Genomic DNA, 19112 nt, shown 5'->3' on the forward strand with positions numbered 1-19112 from the left:
ATGGAGCTTCCAATCATATGCCTAGTTCCCCACTTCTCCTCCCTCTAATCCTGACAGGTTCCCCCAAGTTCCCTCCTGTAGTTTTTTAAGCGTCAAATTCCATTTAAGTTTAAAGAATGACAAAAGGGCTTTATATCATCCTCTCTTCCTTTTTGCTAGAAGGGAATAATATAAGAATAGCTTTACTTTAAGATATGTTAAATTATAAAGATATCATCTTAGAGAAGAATAAATTCTAATTACACGGTATCTGAGACAATATATCCATTATCATCTTTCTAAAAGTCTCATAAACAGGTCATAACAATACTTGCCCTATCTCTGGCTCATTTTCTTGACAACGTTCTCAAATATTTATTGTCAGATGCTGAAGAGTTCTCTATGGTGTGAGTATTCAGTCATTTCCCCAGTACATGGCACAGTCTCTAACAAATTCAGATCTAAGAATGACTGCTTCAAGAATGTTTCCTGAAGAGGTTTTAAACAACGTTTTACCAGAGAACTCACATGAGCTACTCGAGTATCTGGGTTCATCTGGTGAAGTGATAATGCAGTTTTACACAGTATTCCCTTCTTCAATGGGACAGAAAGTGTGTTTTTTTTCCTTTAAACTAATGAATTTAAAATTGAGAAACCATTTGGGAACTTAAAAAGATGAGAAAGCTGGTCTACTTTAGATAAATAGGTAGGTAGGTAGATAGACAGATAGATTAGATGTGAGATAAGATAAACAGAGAAATGTCAAACTGAGTTAGCTGTATATTTTTTCTGTTGATCTGGATAAAATACTCAAATTTTAAAACATAAAGCACTTCACATTCATGGCCAATATATTTTAAAATACAGATACATTCATGAAAACAATCGTATACGTTTGTTAAGCAGAATTAAAAACACACTAGCTTATTTTAGAAGGAAAATATTCCACATTAATCTTTTAGATTGGAAAACATTTTACTTCCCAATAACTCACAAGACTCTACCTTCATTCATATTGATGAATAAATCAATCAAAACACTAATGTTTCTTTAGATATCTGTAAAATTATTCTGGAAAGCACTCACATAGTAAAATAAATGTTGGGTTAAAATAGTTTGGAAAAAAATCTCTAGTTTTATCAAATAACACATTTTTTAAGTAAATGACTGAATTTAGTCTTCTTCACTAGTAGCTTAAGTCAAACTTCGCCTAGATCCATTAACTGAGTGGCAGCCTGGTGTAAGAGGGAGAAAAAAGCACAGATTCTTGAATCAGATCATCTAACCCATGAGTTCAGGCTCTGCCACTTGTTAGCTGTGAGACCTCGGGCCAATTACTTCTCTAAGTCTCAGTTTTCTTACCTCTGAAATGGAGATCACAATGCCACTGACCTCACACAGGGTTGTTTGAGTATAAACTGATCGAGTAAATGTTAAATCATTCTGTAAATGTTTAATACCACACCCACTATGAATCAATAACCAAGAACTATACTGTAATTATGTTTTTAATAGCATAAAACCATGAAGGAATTAAATATGTATTCACTATTAGCGTACAAATAAAGTTCAGTCATAAAAGCCACCTAGTAGGATTTGAAATTATTCATTAAGTCACTCTGAATTGAGAGATGGCAAGGAGATAATGTCACTATTTTTTTTTAACACAAACACTTTTATTAGCATAGAGAAGTTCTTCCCAGATATAGTAATTCCAGTAGCATAATAAAGTCCAAAATTTTTCACTGCCAGAAATTTAAACCAATAACACAGGTCCATGAGAAACCTCTGTTTAATGAACAAAGCAATATTTTCCATGACAATGTATCTATTTACTTTTGTAATGGAGAAAACGAGATATTCTCTGGTTTTAATCCAAAGAGAAAAACCTCAACAACTTCTCACATTAAAAATGTAGAGAGATGGCTCTTGTAGAGTCAAGCAAACATTGGAGTATGGAGAAAACATCCAACAAGCACAACTCTCCAACTCTTAGTGAACAAACCAACTGCTACCCAAAGAAGAAACTGAAGCTATAAATTCAAATAAACAGGCTGCAGGGAGACTACACAAACCTGCTGTTGCTTTAATTGCAGACAATTCAATTAAGCAGCTGTTGGTCCAGGCACTAAAGTTCACTGTATGCTCTTCAGTGTAACCTTGAAATATTGTCACTCACTCACTTCTCCACATCATCCGCATGCTGTCCAATTAATGAGGAACAAAATCAACTGTCAAACCACGCATCAAAACAGAACACAATCTTTTAGCTCTTAAGCACAGGAGCACAATATTTTAAGGACAATAAAGCAAGAATGGAGATGAAAGTCCTTGACAATAAATGATATTCAAACTTATCAAAACATGTGGTTGTAGGAACTATAAGCTTCTGTTCTGTTCAGCAAGAAAGTGAAACTTTTTCAAGGTTTTTTCATTTGGAAGGATCTTTTCTGTCTAACTGCTGTATAAGAAGCCTTTTAAACAACATTCACCAATACCTGATCAGTCTTCAAGTTCTTCGTTATTAGGGACCAACATGTTTCTGAAAGCTTAAGAGAATACTTAAGGAATACTTCCGGTCCAATACTATCTTATGATACAGATGGTTTGGAGCTGGCATTGTTAGCCTTACTGTTTCCAACACTTTTTTCTAGCAGAACAAACAACAATAATATATAATGTCCATCAATCTGAGTTAAATAAAATAAAAATAAATTTACCAAACAAATGTGTTCTGGAATGCTTCCTATTTGAAGTTACCTTACTCTTAACTATATCCCAAATCTAGACAACCAATTAACAAATACAGGAGTTAATAAACTCAAGAGAAACACAACATACTAAGTGTTCAAAAATTGCTTTTTGTTTCCAAAGCACTGTCTTCCGTACGAACACTCTAGGCTATATCACATACTACCAGTTGCAGACATAAGACTTAAGAAATTCAATACAAGACTACAGCAGAGAAGCATGCACAATTAAGAGATCGGAACTACCAATTTAACAGAAAACCCAGATTTTACACAGCAATCTGCTGAAAACATTATAGCTAGGGGCAGGCATGTTTTATGCAGCTATTTTCTTTAGCTCATTAGAACCTTATTTGTCCTTCAGTACAGTTGAACTGGAGATAAAAAAAGAGAGAAATGCACTTTGAAACAAAAGGGAAATTTCAGATAAAATAAAACATACTATACCTGTATATTGTACCAGGAACATCGTGACACTCTTCAGGGAACTGTTTCACGTTGTATCCTACTGTGAGTTATTCTCTTCTTACTCTCTTCTCTCCACCAAAAAAAAAGCCAAAACACCCCAAACCCCTACTACACACTAGCCCTAACCCACCCCCCCATTAAGGAAAAAAAAAAAAAAAACAGCTACAATTCAGCTCAGATCCTATGCTTCTGTTTAGCTCAGCTCCAGCCGAGCAACTGAGCTCTAGCAACGGAGCATAGGGAGGTGGATTCTGATGCCAGTAGCACTTCCATCCACTTCACTTACACAAAAGCAGGCAGTGGAAAATCCAGGAGCCTTGAAGACAAGGGCTGGAACTGGCTTTTATGAATTGCTATTACTGCATGTGTCACCATCCATCTCCAATGACGGACACTTATAGGCTGAATTGGAAGTGGAGGGGGTGGGGTGGAGGAGGTTGGAGAGCAGGTGGAGAAGCAATTAGCAGTATGTTCATCGGAGAATTCGTTCGGGATTTCATACATCAGTGCCTAAAGAACAGCATGCAGTTGACAAATCAGAACTTTACAATTTGCATGCCTTAGAAGAAATCTTAGCTTGCAGCCCCAAACAAAATAATGTTTGCCCACTCATAGAGCATGGAAAGTCACCTCTCTCCTTTCTCTTTCCTCCAGCTATGCTTGTTCCTGAGAAATCAACATTCAGAATGAATATTTGCTAATTTTCCCTAAAGAATTGTATTTAAAAGACTGGAAGCAAAGGAAGTATAAAGAAATTAAATTATATTGAACACGGCATCTCTTAACAAAGAGGCAAGAAGCTAATTATTTTAAGCAAAGTTTTCATCCCTAGTCCCTTTCGCCAGGTACAGCTTTCACACCTATAACCAGTGGATCACACAACTCTTGTGCATATATTTAACAGTGAAAAACAATTTATGTATTCCTAAAAATAATTCAGTTAAAGTCAAGATGAAAAGTTAAAACTCATGTGCAGGACTCTCTCCATAGGTGACCTTAAGAAGGCACTTTACCTGTAAGTGCTTCAGTTTTACCCATCTGCTAAACTGAAGCACATTCTTTCAGACTGATTCAAAATTTATCATGAGTAGCAACAAAAAGGAGATAGGCTCTTAGGAAGGAAACATGACACAACTGAAGGAGTACTGGCGCTGGGTCAGGAAACCTGGGTTTAGGTTCCAATTCCACAACTTTCTAGCTCTGTTACCCTGGACAAGTCCTTTGAGTTCTCCGAGTCTAATCGCCCTTATCTATAAATTGGACATAATAGTACCTATCTTGACTGTTTCACAGGATTGCTGTGAAGAGCTAATGAGATAATAGGTATGAACACCCTTTTGTAAATTGTAAAGGGCCATAAAATTGTATGGGGTTATTATTATTATACTCTGAAACAAATCTTTCCTAAATGACTGAAGTGAGGCACCTCTATCACATAAGGAAAACAAAAAGAAAGGACCAATATAATTTCAGGAAACATTCTCCAGTTCCTCCAATTTTAAAGTTAGAAGGGAGCACTGTTTGCTCTTAAAATTCCACAGAGGGGAAATTTTTTGAAAAGAAAAATATAAAAATCTGATATATAATACATCAAACGTTTATTAAAGAAAACTGAAGCCCTCTAATCCCTTCCTTCCTTTCTGGAAAATCAGTCCATTTCTCTTTGTATGGTCTAGTATTATGTCCCATCTAGAATGCAAGGGTATGAACATCGCCTTTTGTTAAATCTTTCTATTAACCTGGTACATCCTCGCTGCCCAGTCTGTGGGGAAGAATTCAGGTTGATTGGCTACATCTAAATCCACAAGGTAAAAATCCAAAGTCATGCTTTATGAGGCTCCAAGCTGCCCTGATACTATATATACAGTGACCAGCTGGCTTAAGCTGGGACACAATTTTAGCACATGAAGTCCTGGGGTGGCCACACCTGGGGTACTAAATGATCCAGGCAATGTTTGGGGACCTTTGGTTCAGCCAAATCCCACATGTCCTGATTTCCATCTGTATGTTGGTTACCCAAGTGTGTATCTTTTCACATGGTCCAATCCTGAAGCAGCCAAAGAAAGGTGGGAGCTATAGCAGAAATATCAGATGTCAGCTCCCCTTGGCCCCCTCCAACGCCATCTGCGTCCTTAAACAAGTGCCCAGCTCACCTCCTGTGAGAAGAAAGAAAACTTTTTCTAATTGCCCCCTTGAATGTCATTGCCAACACTGAAAATGTCAATAAAATATGTATCCAAAATCTATGTTAAATCAATGTGGAAAAATGGATAATATGAATCATGAAGAGTTAGGTGACTGGTTGCTAAGAACAAGTTAGCCCTTAAAAGGGGAAAGGGGAGAAGAGGGCAGGGAGTGGAGAAGAGAGGAGAGGGCATGGGGAGAGTGAATGAATCTAAAGTGAGACCTTTTTTTCTAAACAGAAATACACTTGCTGGAATCATCCAAAACCTCACTTCCGGGAAAGTGCCTGCCTTCTGAGATATTGAAAATGGTCCTTTTACCACCACAGCTGCAATCCCAGCCTTTCAACTTCTAGGTAAACAGTCAAGGGCTTGAAAACGCACTGGCAGCTCTAGCACCAGAACTCATTTTCCTTTGGCATGCAGAAAGCCAGGCAGGTGGAACACAGTTTTCCAGGGGCCTCATCACTGCAACCCTCTACCACAGCCTCACCTGTGGCATGGCTGGCCACTAAAAAAGGTGTCAGCCCAATTTTAGGTCTGTCAAAGGAGGCTTGCCTGAGACTTTTAAAACCACAACCATTTGAAGGGGACAAAGACTGTATTTCAGAATCAGGCTGCTCTGCCTTTGGACATTGCAACTGAACTCCTTCACATATTTAAGCTTGAAATTCATATTCCTCAAGTTCCTCAGAAGGGCCATTCAAACTAAAGGTATAAGGACAGGAAAGACAATTATTTGTTAACTTGTTTTCCGACAGCAAACAGATGAGGATCATATCAAGAACATGACTGTATGCCCAAAAGGCAATGAGGTGGGAGGCAGCAGTTTCAACTCAGATTAGCAAGAACGGAAATGAAACATCACAGCATCCTGATAAAAACAAACACACAAACATATACACCCCAAAAAACATTGCAAGTTTCCATTATCCTGACTTCAAGCTCCAGACTGTAAGCACTAATGATTCTATAATCCACCCGAGCTCCTTCTCAGCAGCTGTCATCAAGCCTGACTGATCTTTCCAAATGAATTCCCACTGTTAACCACCTTGGATTCCGAGTGTTTCTGTCAAAAACAAAAATCCCAGTGGAAGATTTCAAAGAAGCAAGAACTTGAACCAAACCATGAATCTAAAACTGGGAGAAACAATACTAATTTGCTAAACTCCAAACAAAATAGAAATGTTAACAGTTTGAAAGCCACAGTAGCTAATGGATTGATATGAACCAGAACAGAGCTTCATGTTTTCTAAGTCAATCAAACTTGTACCAAACCCTGAGAGTTCAATCAGTTCAAGCTCCTGCAAAGAACACGCATCAAGACTAGGTTTTACCTGCCTGAGAGCCCACAAAGGAACCACTGAATGAACACTAGACAGGGAGTTGGGAGAACTGGGTTCTCCTGATTTTTTCAGTGTGACCTTGGTCAAGTCACTTATACTGTCTTAGCCTTAGCTTGCTTGAAACGGCTGGCCCTTACTTATCAATATCTAACAGTCTATGCCAATTGTGAAATTTAGTTTAGCGACAAAGTAGATGATGTCACAATTTGGTCCTAATCTCCAGGAAGCAGAGGTATGGACCACTCCAACTCTCCTAAGGGTTCATGTTTCTAGCTTATTTTGAAATATGCTTCACATAAAAGTTGGGCAACTGTCCTTGCTCAGGCTTGGGAATAATCAGCCTAATATTCTCTTTCAGAATGTTTCTCTTCAAAAAAATGTTTTAGGAGCAGTTTGTTTTCCTCAAATGAAAGCTACAGGTGAGTGGTCTGGTCCCAAAAAGGAAGAAGGAAGGAAAGAAAGTGATCTAGAATATGCTGAGCACGTATTTCATGCAAGACACGGCATGATACTTTACAATATTTTTTAATTAGTCCTGAAAACATAGCTATATAGTCAGTATTATTATCCTCATTTTATAGGCGAAGAAACTGAGGCTTATGATGTTAAGTGACTTGCTTACAGTCACTCAACTGGTAAGTGATGAACTGGGATTTGAACTCAAGCAAACTAAATCCATTCCTATACCAACATTCTAGTGATTAAAGTCTGAGTGACTAAATTCCTTCTTAATTCAGTGATTTAATTGGACTTGCTTAGTGAATAAATCACCTGCTGAGTCAATACAGTGAAAGTATACTTCCTTGCATTTATACTGGGTTGATAATTTTTCTTTTTTTAATTTCATCTGACAATGTGGTTAAGAACACTGGGCCCTGAAGTCAGACAAACCTGAGTTTCTTGAATTCTGGCTTACGGACAAGGTACATAACCACGCTGAGTGTCAAGTTTTCTTATCTGGAAAATGGGAAAAGAAGTAGTACCTGCCTCACTGGGTTGGTGGAAAGCATTAATGATGTGATAGCAGCTAGCACAGTGCTTGGCATAAAATAATTACTCAATAAATGCATATGAGAGCTATCCTTGCATTCATAAACAACAGAACAAGGAAAGGCTATAAAGAAAAAGTAAACTAGGATTCATTGAACTCAAGTGCTCTTTGTCCTGTAACACAGATTTAGTTTGAAAGAGGTTTTCAGTGGCCCACCCATACCGTCTAAAACTAAGCTGTATCTTCTAGTAGATTAGCATATTCATGAAGAAATATGAATATACTAATTGGTGCCTAAATAGTAGCAAGGAGACTTACCATGTGCTCTGCTGAGCAGTAATTGTCCCTAGTTTCCTGGAGCCTGTCCTTCTAAAGAGAGGGGTGGAAAGTAGCAGATAGAAGTACTGCTGAAGGACCAAGTGGGCTAAGATCCCCTACTTCCCCCAATTCTTCAAGCCCTAGCTTCTCTCTCTCCCATTCACTTGTGGTCCTCTTCTCATATACTCCTCTCCTCCTTCAGTTTATTCTAGTTTTATTGTAATTCTTCCCCTAGTTCTAGCTCTGTCTCTGCTCATCAGCATCAAGTGGTATTTATGGAATGTGTGTCTGGCACTGAACTAGGTGAAGTAGAGGGGCATTCAAAAGTTAATCAAAGAGACATGTGTTCCATGGCCAAACAGATCTAAGACAAACAGGTAGAACAGAGTTCTGGCAACACAGTAAATGCAGGTATAAATGGATGATTCGGTTGATTTCAGAGCACAAAATAGTTTGTTCATCTAGTTAATGATATGCATACTGAAGAATTTAGAATTGTACAGTTGTCTGCAACTTAATCTGAAATGCATAAAAAGATGGATAAATGGATGGATAGGTGATAAAGCAAATAGAATGAAGTGTTAATTATAGAATCTAACTGGTGGGTTAAGAGGTGTTCACCATACAATTCTTTCAACTTTTCTGTATATTTAAAAATTTTCATCATAAAATGTTGAGGAAAAAAGGAGAGGAGTAGGGAGTACATCTTTTTCAACCTCTAATGTTTCAGAAGAAAATAATCATATTTATATAGAGAATCACAAATCAAATAGTGAAAAATGTTAAAAGCTAGTGAATCTGAGTGAATGGTATATGGGAGTCCTTATATGATTCTTGTAATTCTTCTATATTTAAAATTATTTCAAAATAAAAAGTTAAAACATTGTTTGTTGAACACTAGTGTCTCAGTTGCCATTTTTAGTAGAAAGAGTATTAGGTCACTAGTAGTAGAGAAATTGGAAAGAATGGGGGAACAATAATCAACCTACAGATATACCTTCGGTGCCTACTATATGCAAGACACTGTGGGGGATTCAAAGAGGTAAAAAAACAGAGTCCCTGCCCCGAGAGGGCTCACAGTGTGGGTGAGGAAATGTCAAAGCAGTCTGAAAGAGTAACTGGCTGGAGCAGAGAAGTTCTGTAAGAAAGAAGTATGAAGATTGGAAAGGTAGGTTGGAGCCAGACTGAAGAAAGTACGGAATGCCAGCCTAAAGAGTTTGGACTTCATCCTACATATAATGGGAAGCCATTTACAGTATCTGACTCAGGGAAAAGATAGGCTCTAAAACTGATTGGCGGAACAGTACAATTTGTTTGGGCACAGGTATCTTCAACACGCATTTGTTTTATATTCATATACTTCTGGCTCTTATATCTACTTCTCGTATCTGCATGCGGCTTTTAGGGACTTTCAAGATTCTGGATACTGCCCATTTTTTAAACAGCCACTTCTTGCCACCTCTTCAGCCTCTGTCCCTTTCCCTCCCCAGCCCCTAAGGGGAGCTGAACAGCACTCACCTCAGCCCTGCGGATAGTAAGCAATAAATAAGCCTCATATAGTTGTTTACACTAAGCCGTTATGCTTTGAAACTCTGATTTCCTTCATGATAATCAAGCCCCAATCACTACTAGGATCATTGATTTGAGTTAGAAAAAATGAATATTCAGCTAAGCAACATGTGAAGGAGTGCAGGAAGGTATGTCTCGTGTGTAGAAGGAAACACTTGTTCAAAGTGATCTTTGTATACTGAAAGAAAACCTAGCGGAGATGGTATTGCTGAATAGTGGCAAGTGATTAGGGTAAGACCTCTCAAAGACTGCCAAATTAAAAGGTGAACATTCTCTGTCTCCAGTTTTTTTCCCCATAAAGCCCATCCTCCAATCATGTTACTCTTCCACTTAAAACCCTGTGCTGGCTCACCCCTGCCTACAGGATAAAGGCCAAGCTCCTTACCAAGCAGACCTCCTTCACCAACTGGCCACAGGATATCTTTCCAGATTCTTATCCTGTCCCCTCTCCCACACTCCCATTGGTTCATACACATTATCTTACTCTTTTCTAAACTATCCATTTTTATACATATGACTGCCTCGCATGTGTTGGTGGTCCCTCTGCCTGGAATACTTGCTCACCACTTCTTTGTCCACCTAGATTCCAGGCAATGCCCACTTATCCTTCATGATTCAGCATAGTGAGACTCTGGCCTTTAAGTTACACTGTGAGCTCCTTAAGGGTAGGAGGGACTACTTCTAATACATCACTGTATTCCTAGTGCTTAGCTTAGGGTCTGGTCCTGTATATGTGCTCAAATGTCCATTGAATGAATGAGCTTTATATCAAGTGCTCCTTGAATTCAAACTCAGCATCTCTTGAAAGGTGAAAATTAGATTATGTAACCAAAGTAATCCTGGTGAAGTGTGTTCGAGGACTTGACTGAAGAAGAAATGGTAAGAGGACATATTATGGGGCCTTACTGTGGGACAGTTTCTAGCCCAGGAAGCTCTAACTGGCAGTTGTTGCTGGCTAAAAAGAAGAGCAGCTGGAGCGGATGAGAAGGGCCCTTACTGGGGATTTCCCCATTATTATCTTTCACAGTTCACCACTGAAGCAATGTTGTTTATAGAACATTCTCCACACCGTGTTTCAACTCTTCTGAATTACAGCCAAACTTTCATTTGTGCTTTGCCTACAGATACATTTGAACAAGCCTTGTTAATGCGTAGTCATTGAAAGTTCTTCAGTTCTTATTCTCACCTATCATTATTACGCAGAGAATACCAAAGAACATTTTGTGGGTAAAGGACCACTGAAAAACTGAGAGCCAAAAAGGGGGGCAGGATGGAATTAATAAAAATGATCTTTTATTTTTCTCCTAGATTGCCAATATATTTCACCACACCTCCCATCCCACATTGTTTCATACCATGTATCAGTAAAGGCAAAAAAGAAAAATGAAGACTTTAGCAAAACTTTACATTTTGTAGGCAAGAAAAAGAGGAAGCAACAGAGGCCTGGAATAGAAATCTTTAGACATATGATCAGTCGCCACTTCTGGAAAGTAAAGATTTCGGCTGTTTTAAACAAATAGCAAAAGCAATTAGCCCTTTCTGTAGACTAAACTGAGGTGTATGCTGAATTAAAAAAAAATTGAGTCTGTTTTGATCTTCAAAAATGTCAAACTGGTAAACACTTTGCTTTTTTTGTACATATAAATCTAAGAGCCAAGCCTAGCTTGAGGAAGATTTAAGAGACATAAAATTTGTCTGAGGTGTCTGCCAAATCTCTGCAGCAGAGACAGAAACCCTGGAAAAGCTGACATAGTCATAACTCTTACAACATCCCCAGCAGGCTTGTGCAGGACTAGACGGACAGAAAGTCACCGTTCCTCCTCTCCAACTGTTTGTAAACAGAGAACTACATCATTTGCTTATCAGCTATCTAGCAGTTCATTTTTGCTTATATATCCCACAGAGGAAAGAGACAGAAAACGAAAGAACAAACCCCTATTGGCACATATCTCAATTTCCACCTGGGCAAATTTTCATTTATATGATGGGCCTGCTTGTTAAACTCTATTTCTTTCATTTGCTCTTGCACACTCATTCTGGTGTGTAACAGATCTCCTCTTTCTCTCTCTCTCTGCCTGGAAGGCATTAAAAGTGGGTATTTTTAAGTATCTAGCACAGTGCCTAACAGAGTGCTTCGCACATAGTACGCCCACAATAATGCATCTAATGAACTGAAATTCTAATTCCCATGTTCAACTTATCTGATGATGGAGCGGCAGAACTATAGATTCTTTTTCCTGAAGTATTGAAAAGTGACAATTCCTTACAAGGTAATATCATTTTATTCAGATGATTCATACTTAGGACTTCTGTCCTTTAAAGAGCATCCGTTTTTGCACAATGGGTATTATTTGTAAGGAAAATGAAGGCAAGACCAAGCTGCAGGATCCTGAATGACAAAATGAACACTGATACACTTTTTCACCTGATTGTATGTCGTTATGGTAATCCACTACATATGTCTAAGATCACTTAACAATGCAAGAATATAGTGCACACATGGGCTGCATTCTGTAAATAGGATTAACAGTTAAATTCAACCAAGGTCTTCCCAGGGGACAGATTGCTGGAAAATACATCTACATGACATTTAAAAAAATAAATTAACCAATGACATTGGCTCCCATGAGACACATTGTTTCTTGTACATTCAATTCTATCAGTTTTTCGTAGCTCTCTGCTGACATCCTCATCCCAAAAGACATAGAAATTCAAAACACAAAGAAAAACACAGCAATTGGAGCTATTCCGTCTCTCCTGCATGAAGTGTTATGTACACAAAGGAAAGATTTCTGTACATTAGCACAATGTGAACCATGACATGGTGAGATCGCATCAGTCTGGACTGCTCTTGTTATGCAGTGGTCACATATAACTCACCCAAGGGAATGAACAAAGTCTGTATGCATACTGACAAAGACTGGCACAGGCTGCAGGAAAATGAAGAGAGCTGTGTTATGGCAGAGGGTTTTGATTTTTTTTCCTATAAAAAATGTTATTATAATTATTTTTCTTCCAAGTTTTATTTATTTTAATTTTCCTCATCTGTAAAATAGGGATAACTTTTATGCATTTAATATTTCTACTTTTAGGATGAAATGTAATACTGGTGGATTGTCTGGCACACAATAGTTAATCCATACAGTCCACATCAACATTTGGCTAGCATTAACTAAACAACCAGGATGTGCCAGGCTCCGGTCTAAGACTCCAAGAAAAAGTACATTGTAGTAGGAAAAAGTGAGGCTGGCGAGAAAAGCAGGGAGCTGATTTTCAAAGGTTTTATAAGCCACTCTAAGAAGCTTGGATTGCATCTTGAGGACAATGGGCAGCCTTTGAACTATTTTATATAAAGTTGGATAGCTTCAGATCTGTGATTTAGAAAAATCATTGTGTCAGTATTGGTGGAGACCGGATTGGAAGGGAGGCAGACTAGAGGCAGTAGCAATCCAGGCTAGAAGTCATGTGTGTGTTGCAGGGGGCGGGGGGCAGTGTGCCCCAAACTAAGGCAATGGTAATAGGGGTAAATATGGGGAAAACATTTTTTAATAACTTTTTAAAAACTAACTAATATATCATTATAGATGATTAGAAAATAAAAATCTGCAAAGATTAAAAATAGAACTTATATGTAATCTTAGCATTGATAGCAAACCTCTATTAATATTTTTTGTGTGTTTACCATCACAGGATTTTTCCTATGTGTGTGTGTACACGTGCATGTGTGATATGTGTGTGCACGTTTAAACTGGATCTGTCAGCTTTATAAGCTCAATTTTCTCTAAATATATCATAAACAACTTTCCACAGCATTAAATATCCTGTGGTAACATCAACTTACATGGCTAGTTAGTAACCCAATTTATAGATGTACCATAGTTGATTTAATTTAAACCTCTAGTATTGGACATCTAAAATGTTATTTTTTTCTTTTTTCTTTTGCTTTTCTTTTTGTTTTTGCTATTATAAATAATTCTGGGATGGATATCCTGAGAGCTAAAATTTTGAAAACATCACATTTATTTTCTCAGCATAGAGCCCTAGAAGTTGAAGTGGTAGATTGAAAGCTATGTTCAATCTTAAGATTTTTGATACATATTGACAAATTGCTCTCCAGAAGGCTGTTTCAAATTACACTCCCACTAGCAGTGTCTATGAGTAGGAGGAGACCCATTTGAGAGTGATTTCAAGGATGGAGTCAACTGGACTTGGTGGGTGGAGAGGAAGGGATGGATCCTTGACAGAATATCAGGGCAGGAGCAATGTGAACTCTGTCAAGAGGAGCAAAGCAATGGGAAGGACTAAGGAACAGGTGGATGGGTGGATAAATGATGAGAAACAGAAAGGTAAGGTAACCACAGAAGGGAGGGGAAAAATGTGAAAAAAAAAAGAAACCTTTAGTGAAGTTATGTACCCAGGTCACTTTAATTTACTGCTTTGTTCAGCAAATGTAGCAAACAGTTAGTCTTTTGTAGCATTTGGCACTCTGTGGTACCAAGGTCCAGAGTTATATTCATGGGAATATGCTCATCCATTCTTTTCATCCAATAACCATCTATTAGGTGCCTACCATGTGCCAGGTGCTGTTCTGGATGCTATGGGTATGGAGGTGAGTGAGAACTGGCCCCTATGCTAAAGGGGATCACAGTCTAGAGGGGAAAAAGACATATCCACAGACCGACACACTATAGTGTGGTACAGGCTAGGACAGAGGTAAGTGCAGGGTCCTATGGAAGCCAGGGCCTAACATTGCTTTGTGTGTACATGCATGTGTGAGTGTCAGGGGTGGGATAAAGAGAGTTCAGGAAAGGCTTCACAGAGGTGTTGATATTTGAGTGGGTCTTGAAGAAGGAGTTCCTCACACGGCTAAGGGTCACAGATCATACTCATATTCCTCACCAGCGCCTTGAATATTTGTGACACTGCTCTAAAGGACACTCAGTAAGGCAGCAAAGATGCTTGTGTGTAATCCAAACCCATTCATGACAACAGCCTCCACTGTTACCTTAATGCATATATGTACATAGCCTGTTTGGGCAAGAATATGCTCATCTTAGAATATAAAGGATAACAGGCTTTATACAGACTTTTAAAATAATTCTGATGACATTGATAGAATAATAACATTCACATCTACCAAGTCCTACTGATTCTACCTTCTAGATAGCTCTCAAATCTGTTCCCCTCTCTCTCATATCTTACTTCCTCAGGTCTTCATCATCTCTCTGTGGGACAGAGCACCAACCTCCTAACTGGTCATGCCCTCCTCCAGTACATCGTAAAGTGAAAACCTGATCACGATGCTCTTCTTCTAAAACATTTTAATGGTTTTCTATTGCCTACAGGAAGTATTTCCCGAACTTCAGTTATTTGAGTATTTCAGTATTGAGTATTTCAGTTATTTGAGTATTACTTGGTGATAGTCACACACTATGTGCACTAGTATTTAATATTTGTCTTTAAATCAACTTAAAACTGGTTCATCTTCTATTTTTACAAAGCTATATCCTAAGTACCCTTAGATTTGATTTCCAGTTCAGTTTTATCTTTTAAATGATGTATTAGAATATATAATTAATAAAATTTTTAACGTTTGTGGGAGTGCAACACAACCACTGCTGGCAGATGCCCTACCTTTTGAGAAACACTGGTCTATGAGGGCACATCCAAACTTCTTAGCCTTGAATTCAAGGTTCTTCATAAATCAGCCCCGACCTATCTTCCCAGACTCTTCTACCATTATACCTTCCTTTTCCCAAACAATCTGCACCCCAGACATGCTGAATTCCTCAATATTGCATGGACATGCCTTGCTCTCATATAGCCACATGTCTTTTACAGATGCTCCCTCTATCTGGAATGCCTCCCCTCCACTCTTCTCTGCCTGGCAAACTCATTATCCTTTAAGACCTATCTGTCATGTCATCTCCTCACAGAAGCCTTCTCCCTGACTCTGCCTTGCAGTTAGTCACCCCTTCCTTTATCCTTCCATAGCACTTTGTGCCTGTCTCTGTTATACACACTACATTACCTCAGAATTACAGGCATCCATCTCACCAACCAGACCCAGGGAGAGCTCACACCTCGTGCTCTGTTGCATCCCCAACTCTTAATGTGGCAAAGGTCATGGAGGAGACCTAGTGACCCAAAAGGTCATTTAAAATAAAAGCTAAAATAAAATAAACCCCAAAGCACTGTCCAGGTCCAAACAGCTTAGAGGCATGACATGCTTTATAAAGAGAATCATCTAATTCAGAAATAGCCATACTGACTATAGTTTTGGCAGACACAATTAGCTATGGCTGCAATAGCAGTTAAGCTAATTTGGTTTTGGCAGCTACTTTACAGCAGACACATACGGACACAGAAACTAAAAGTGAATCATTTGGGTTTCTGCCAGGACGATCAACTAGACTTCACAATAATCTCTCCTTACCACAAATGGAAAGTCCAGAACAAAAGTGAACAGCGGGCCCAGCAAACCATGGTGGACAGACTTTAATGATAGTGCCTGGAAATTATAGGGACTCAATAAATAGCAGTCATTATAGTTGCCCAACGAAATGACTACAATTCAGATAATATGATGTACAAGGACAACAAATGCATTTCTTAAGAAAATAAACTTATGTCATCAGCCTTTAAAATTGAAATCTACAGAGTGTAGCTAAGAATAGCTACAAACAAAACAGTCTATAAGACAATGTTCTCCTAGGGTTTAAATTAAACTCACACCTGGAACGTACCACCACACTTCCTTGTGTTCTCCAAGAATTGATCTCAAATCAGGTTCCCCTAGGATGAGAAAACAAAAATCACTCAATCTTAATTTTTTGCCTTTAATTTTATTTGATACAGAATAATATCCAAACTATGTGGATCCTTCAAAGTGTCCTGTTATTATGACCCTATGCTTTTCAACGATATTTCTTTCCCAATCTATCCCTGTTGAAATCTTTTACTCGAGTCAGGCAAGCCCACCTGTCACGCAAACGCTCCCTCTTCTATCTACCCTTCTAAAATTCTAACTCCAGTATCAGGAAGCATTTTCTTATTCCTCTTTGCCCATTTCAAATCCCCTTTACTCTTCTGGAGGCCAAATTAAAATTCACCTCCTTCACAAAGCCTACCAGGATTGATCTGGAAGACAGATGAAAGTTTCAAGCCTTCAGCACTTTCAAGGTTAGGCTTGACCTTCCATAGATCAACCCCCAACCTCATCAGTATCCCCTTCCACTAACCCCTCAGCACTTTTTTCATGTGTTTGTAATAATAAAATAATCAATACAGTTTGCTTTGCACTGTCTACTTTATTCTGTAGTCAGTGTGCTCCCTACTTGTTAACATTAGTGCTATCAGTTCTTGCTGGAAATCCCTACAAAACTCGGTTTTTAAAACAGGTCTAAATTGCCTTTTACTCTCACAGAACACTGTACTGAATCTTAAACATGTATTTCTCAACTGCTGCGAGATTCCTTCCCTCTTCTGGTCCCCACCCCTTCTGGAAATCGAGGTGAAACCCTTTCCACTCTAAAGATCTGGTCACGCAAGTGCTGGGTTGCTGGAGGGGTCAATAAAGAGATGGCAATGATCTTTATCTCACCATCAAGGAGGCAAAGTGAAAATTTGACAAAAAGTCACGCTCTGAGCGTGGCAAGAAATTCCCACGCCCCTAGAGGAAATAGAGAGTGTGTGCACTGTGAGGGGTGTGTGCCCAAACCTGAAATGCAAATTGAGGGAAGAGAGGAAAGAGATCAAACAACTCCTCTAAGCAATAAGAAACAGAGTCCACACGCCGCATGGGGAAGATCCTGGTCGAGAACCCTAACTTCAGACCTCTGAGGAGGCACAAGGCGGGGCGGGGGGGGCGGATGAAGGGGTGCCGTGGTGGACAAAGAAAGATAGCGAGCGGGTTGTGGGGGGGCGGGGGAGAAAAAAAGAGAGCGCGCTCCCGAGACTCACGGGAACGGGCGCGGAAAGCTCAGAAGCCCACCCCCGACTCCCAGTCCCCACACCCCCTCTCCCGGAGAGGCGGAGCTGGGCGGAGCTAGGCGCTGAGGAAAGCGGTCCCGGAAGCACCCTCCTCCCTAGGCCCCCTCGGTCCCACAGTCCCCAGCCACAGCCGCTCAGGCTTTCTGCCTCTCTGACCTCCAGCTCCCCGGCTACCGAAGCGCTACTCCTTATACAGCCGCGGAAAATCGGGCCGGCGCGGCAGCTCCTGGGCGGCTAGTGCCCTCACGCGCCGCGCAACTGTCTTCTGAACTCCCCGCCACGCGTGAGCCCGCTTGGGCCCGGCACCTCAGGCCCAAGGCTGGACGCTCACCCACACCGTGGCGGCTGCGGCGTCTCCTATTGGTTCCTGGTCACCAGGGAAGCCGGAGGCCCAAGCCTTCTCCTCATGGGAAATGTAGTTTCAGGTCGCTAGAGGCTGTTCTACCTGGGGTGCGGGATCCAATATTGGTATTGGCAGAGAGAGTCAAGTGAAGACAAGAGGATTGTGGGAGACGGAGTCGAGACACTTCTTTCTATATACCCACAATTCCTCCCTCCGGTCCGATGGTCCCCACAGTTCAAATGGAGGAGAGTATTCTGGGTGTTGTAGTAGTTTGGAGCGTACTGTCTTACAAAATCTCCCTTCTTTAGGGTATTGAGTTGTGCTTGTGTGGGACAGATGAAGGTTCTAGATTTATTTCACTGTTGGTTAAGGTATTAGCATTTTGGAAGAAGCTCGTTGTATCGTGATTTGAAATTTTCATTGAGTTTTGATTGACTTTTAAAAAATGTTATTTATGCGCTGATAAGTTTAGAATTTTAAATGGTCCTTTAAAACTATCAAAATGTGTTCTGTCTAACCCATCTGCGTTAGAATCACTTCAAAGGTTCTGGAAAAAAATTTATATTTTGTTTCTAATTGGCAATCCTATTTTTTCCTTTGAAATGGTGTCATAACAGGCATAGAAATGTGATCTATGAAAAGTCAGCCCAGAAGAAGCCTATTTAACCCATAATGAAGCCGCATTGTTGCCATGAATAATAGTGGCCACGTACACTGGTGTAATGCAATAGTTTAGAACAGATAGACAATACTACTTGAATAATAAGAAAAAACTGTATACGTCTTTAAGAAACTATCTTTTTAGTAAAAAAAAAATATATGTTAACAGAGGTGGATAAAGCAATAAGCGGGGACACCTAAGCACTTTCAAGTGATTTAAAGGGTGAAGAAAATGGTTGTTCATTAGGGCTAAAATCACTCCTAACTTTTGACTTTTCTTTGTTAGGGACGAATCCTTGTAGCTGAATGGGCTGTTACAGTTGTGTTACTACAATTTTACTGATAGGGACAACTTTTTTCTCACAAAAGAAATAAAGGGAAAGAAAAAGGAATTGCATTTTGCTAAGGTAATTGCCTAAAATTTTAAAAAGAGAAGTGAAGGAAAAAGAGGATTTAATAGATTCAGTAATTTATTCAGCAAACTGCTTTGTGCAAGGCACTAGGCTAGGCACT

The 19112-nt window shown here is 39.4% G+C and overlaps 1 protein-coding gene across 29 annotated transcripts in view; it reads right to left on the minus strand.

Moving 5' to 3' along the window:
• ENOX2 (ecto-NOX disulfide-thiol exchanger 2) overlaps window positions 1-18154 on the minus strand; it is a 258731-nt gene extending 240577 nt beyond the window's left edge. For 3 of the 29 annotated variants that reach the window (XM_070606269.1, XM_070606268.1, XM_070606279.1), the window contains exon 1: window positions 3177-3516. In XM_070606269.1, coding sequence (XP_070462370.1) covers window positions 3177-3198 — 22 coding nt within the window. In that variant the 5' untranslated portion in view covers window positions 3199-3516. Of the gene's footprint in view, window positions 1-3176; window positions 3708-16339; window positions 16400-17752 lie in introns of those variants that run through there. The other 26 variants (XM_070606288.1, XM_070606273.1, XM_070606286.1 and 23 more) reach the window with 21 other exon arrangements.
• Window positions 18155-19112: the final 958 nt, after the last annotated feature.

The sequence above is a fragment of the Equus przewalskii genome, chromosome X (genome assembly GCF_037783145.1).
Source record: "Equus przewalskii isolate Varuska chromosome X, EquPr2, whole genome shotgun sequence".
Taxonomy (NCBI): domain Eukaryota; kingdom Metazoa; phylum Chordata; class Mammalia; order Perissodactyla; family Equidae; genus Equus; species Equus przewalskii.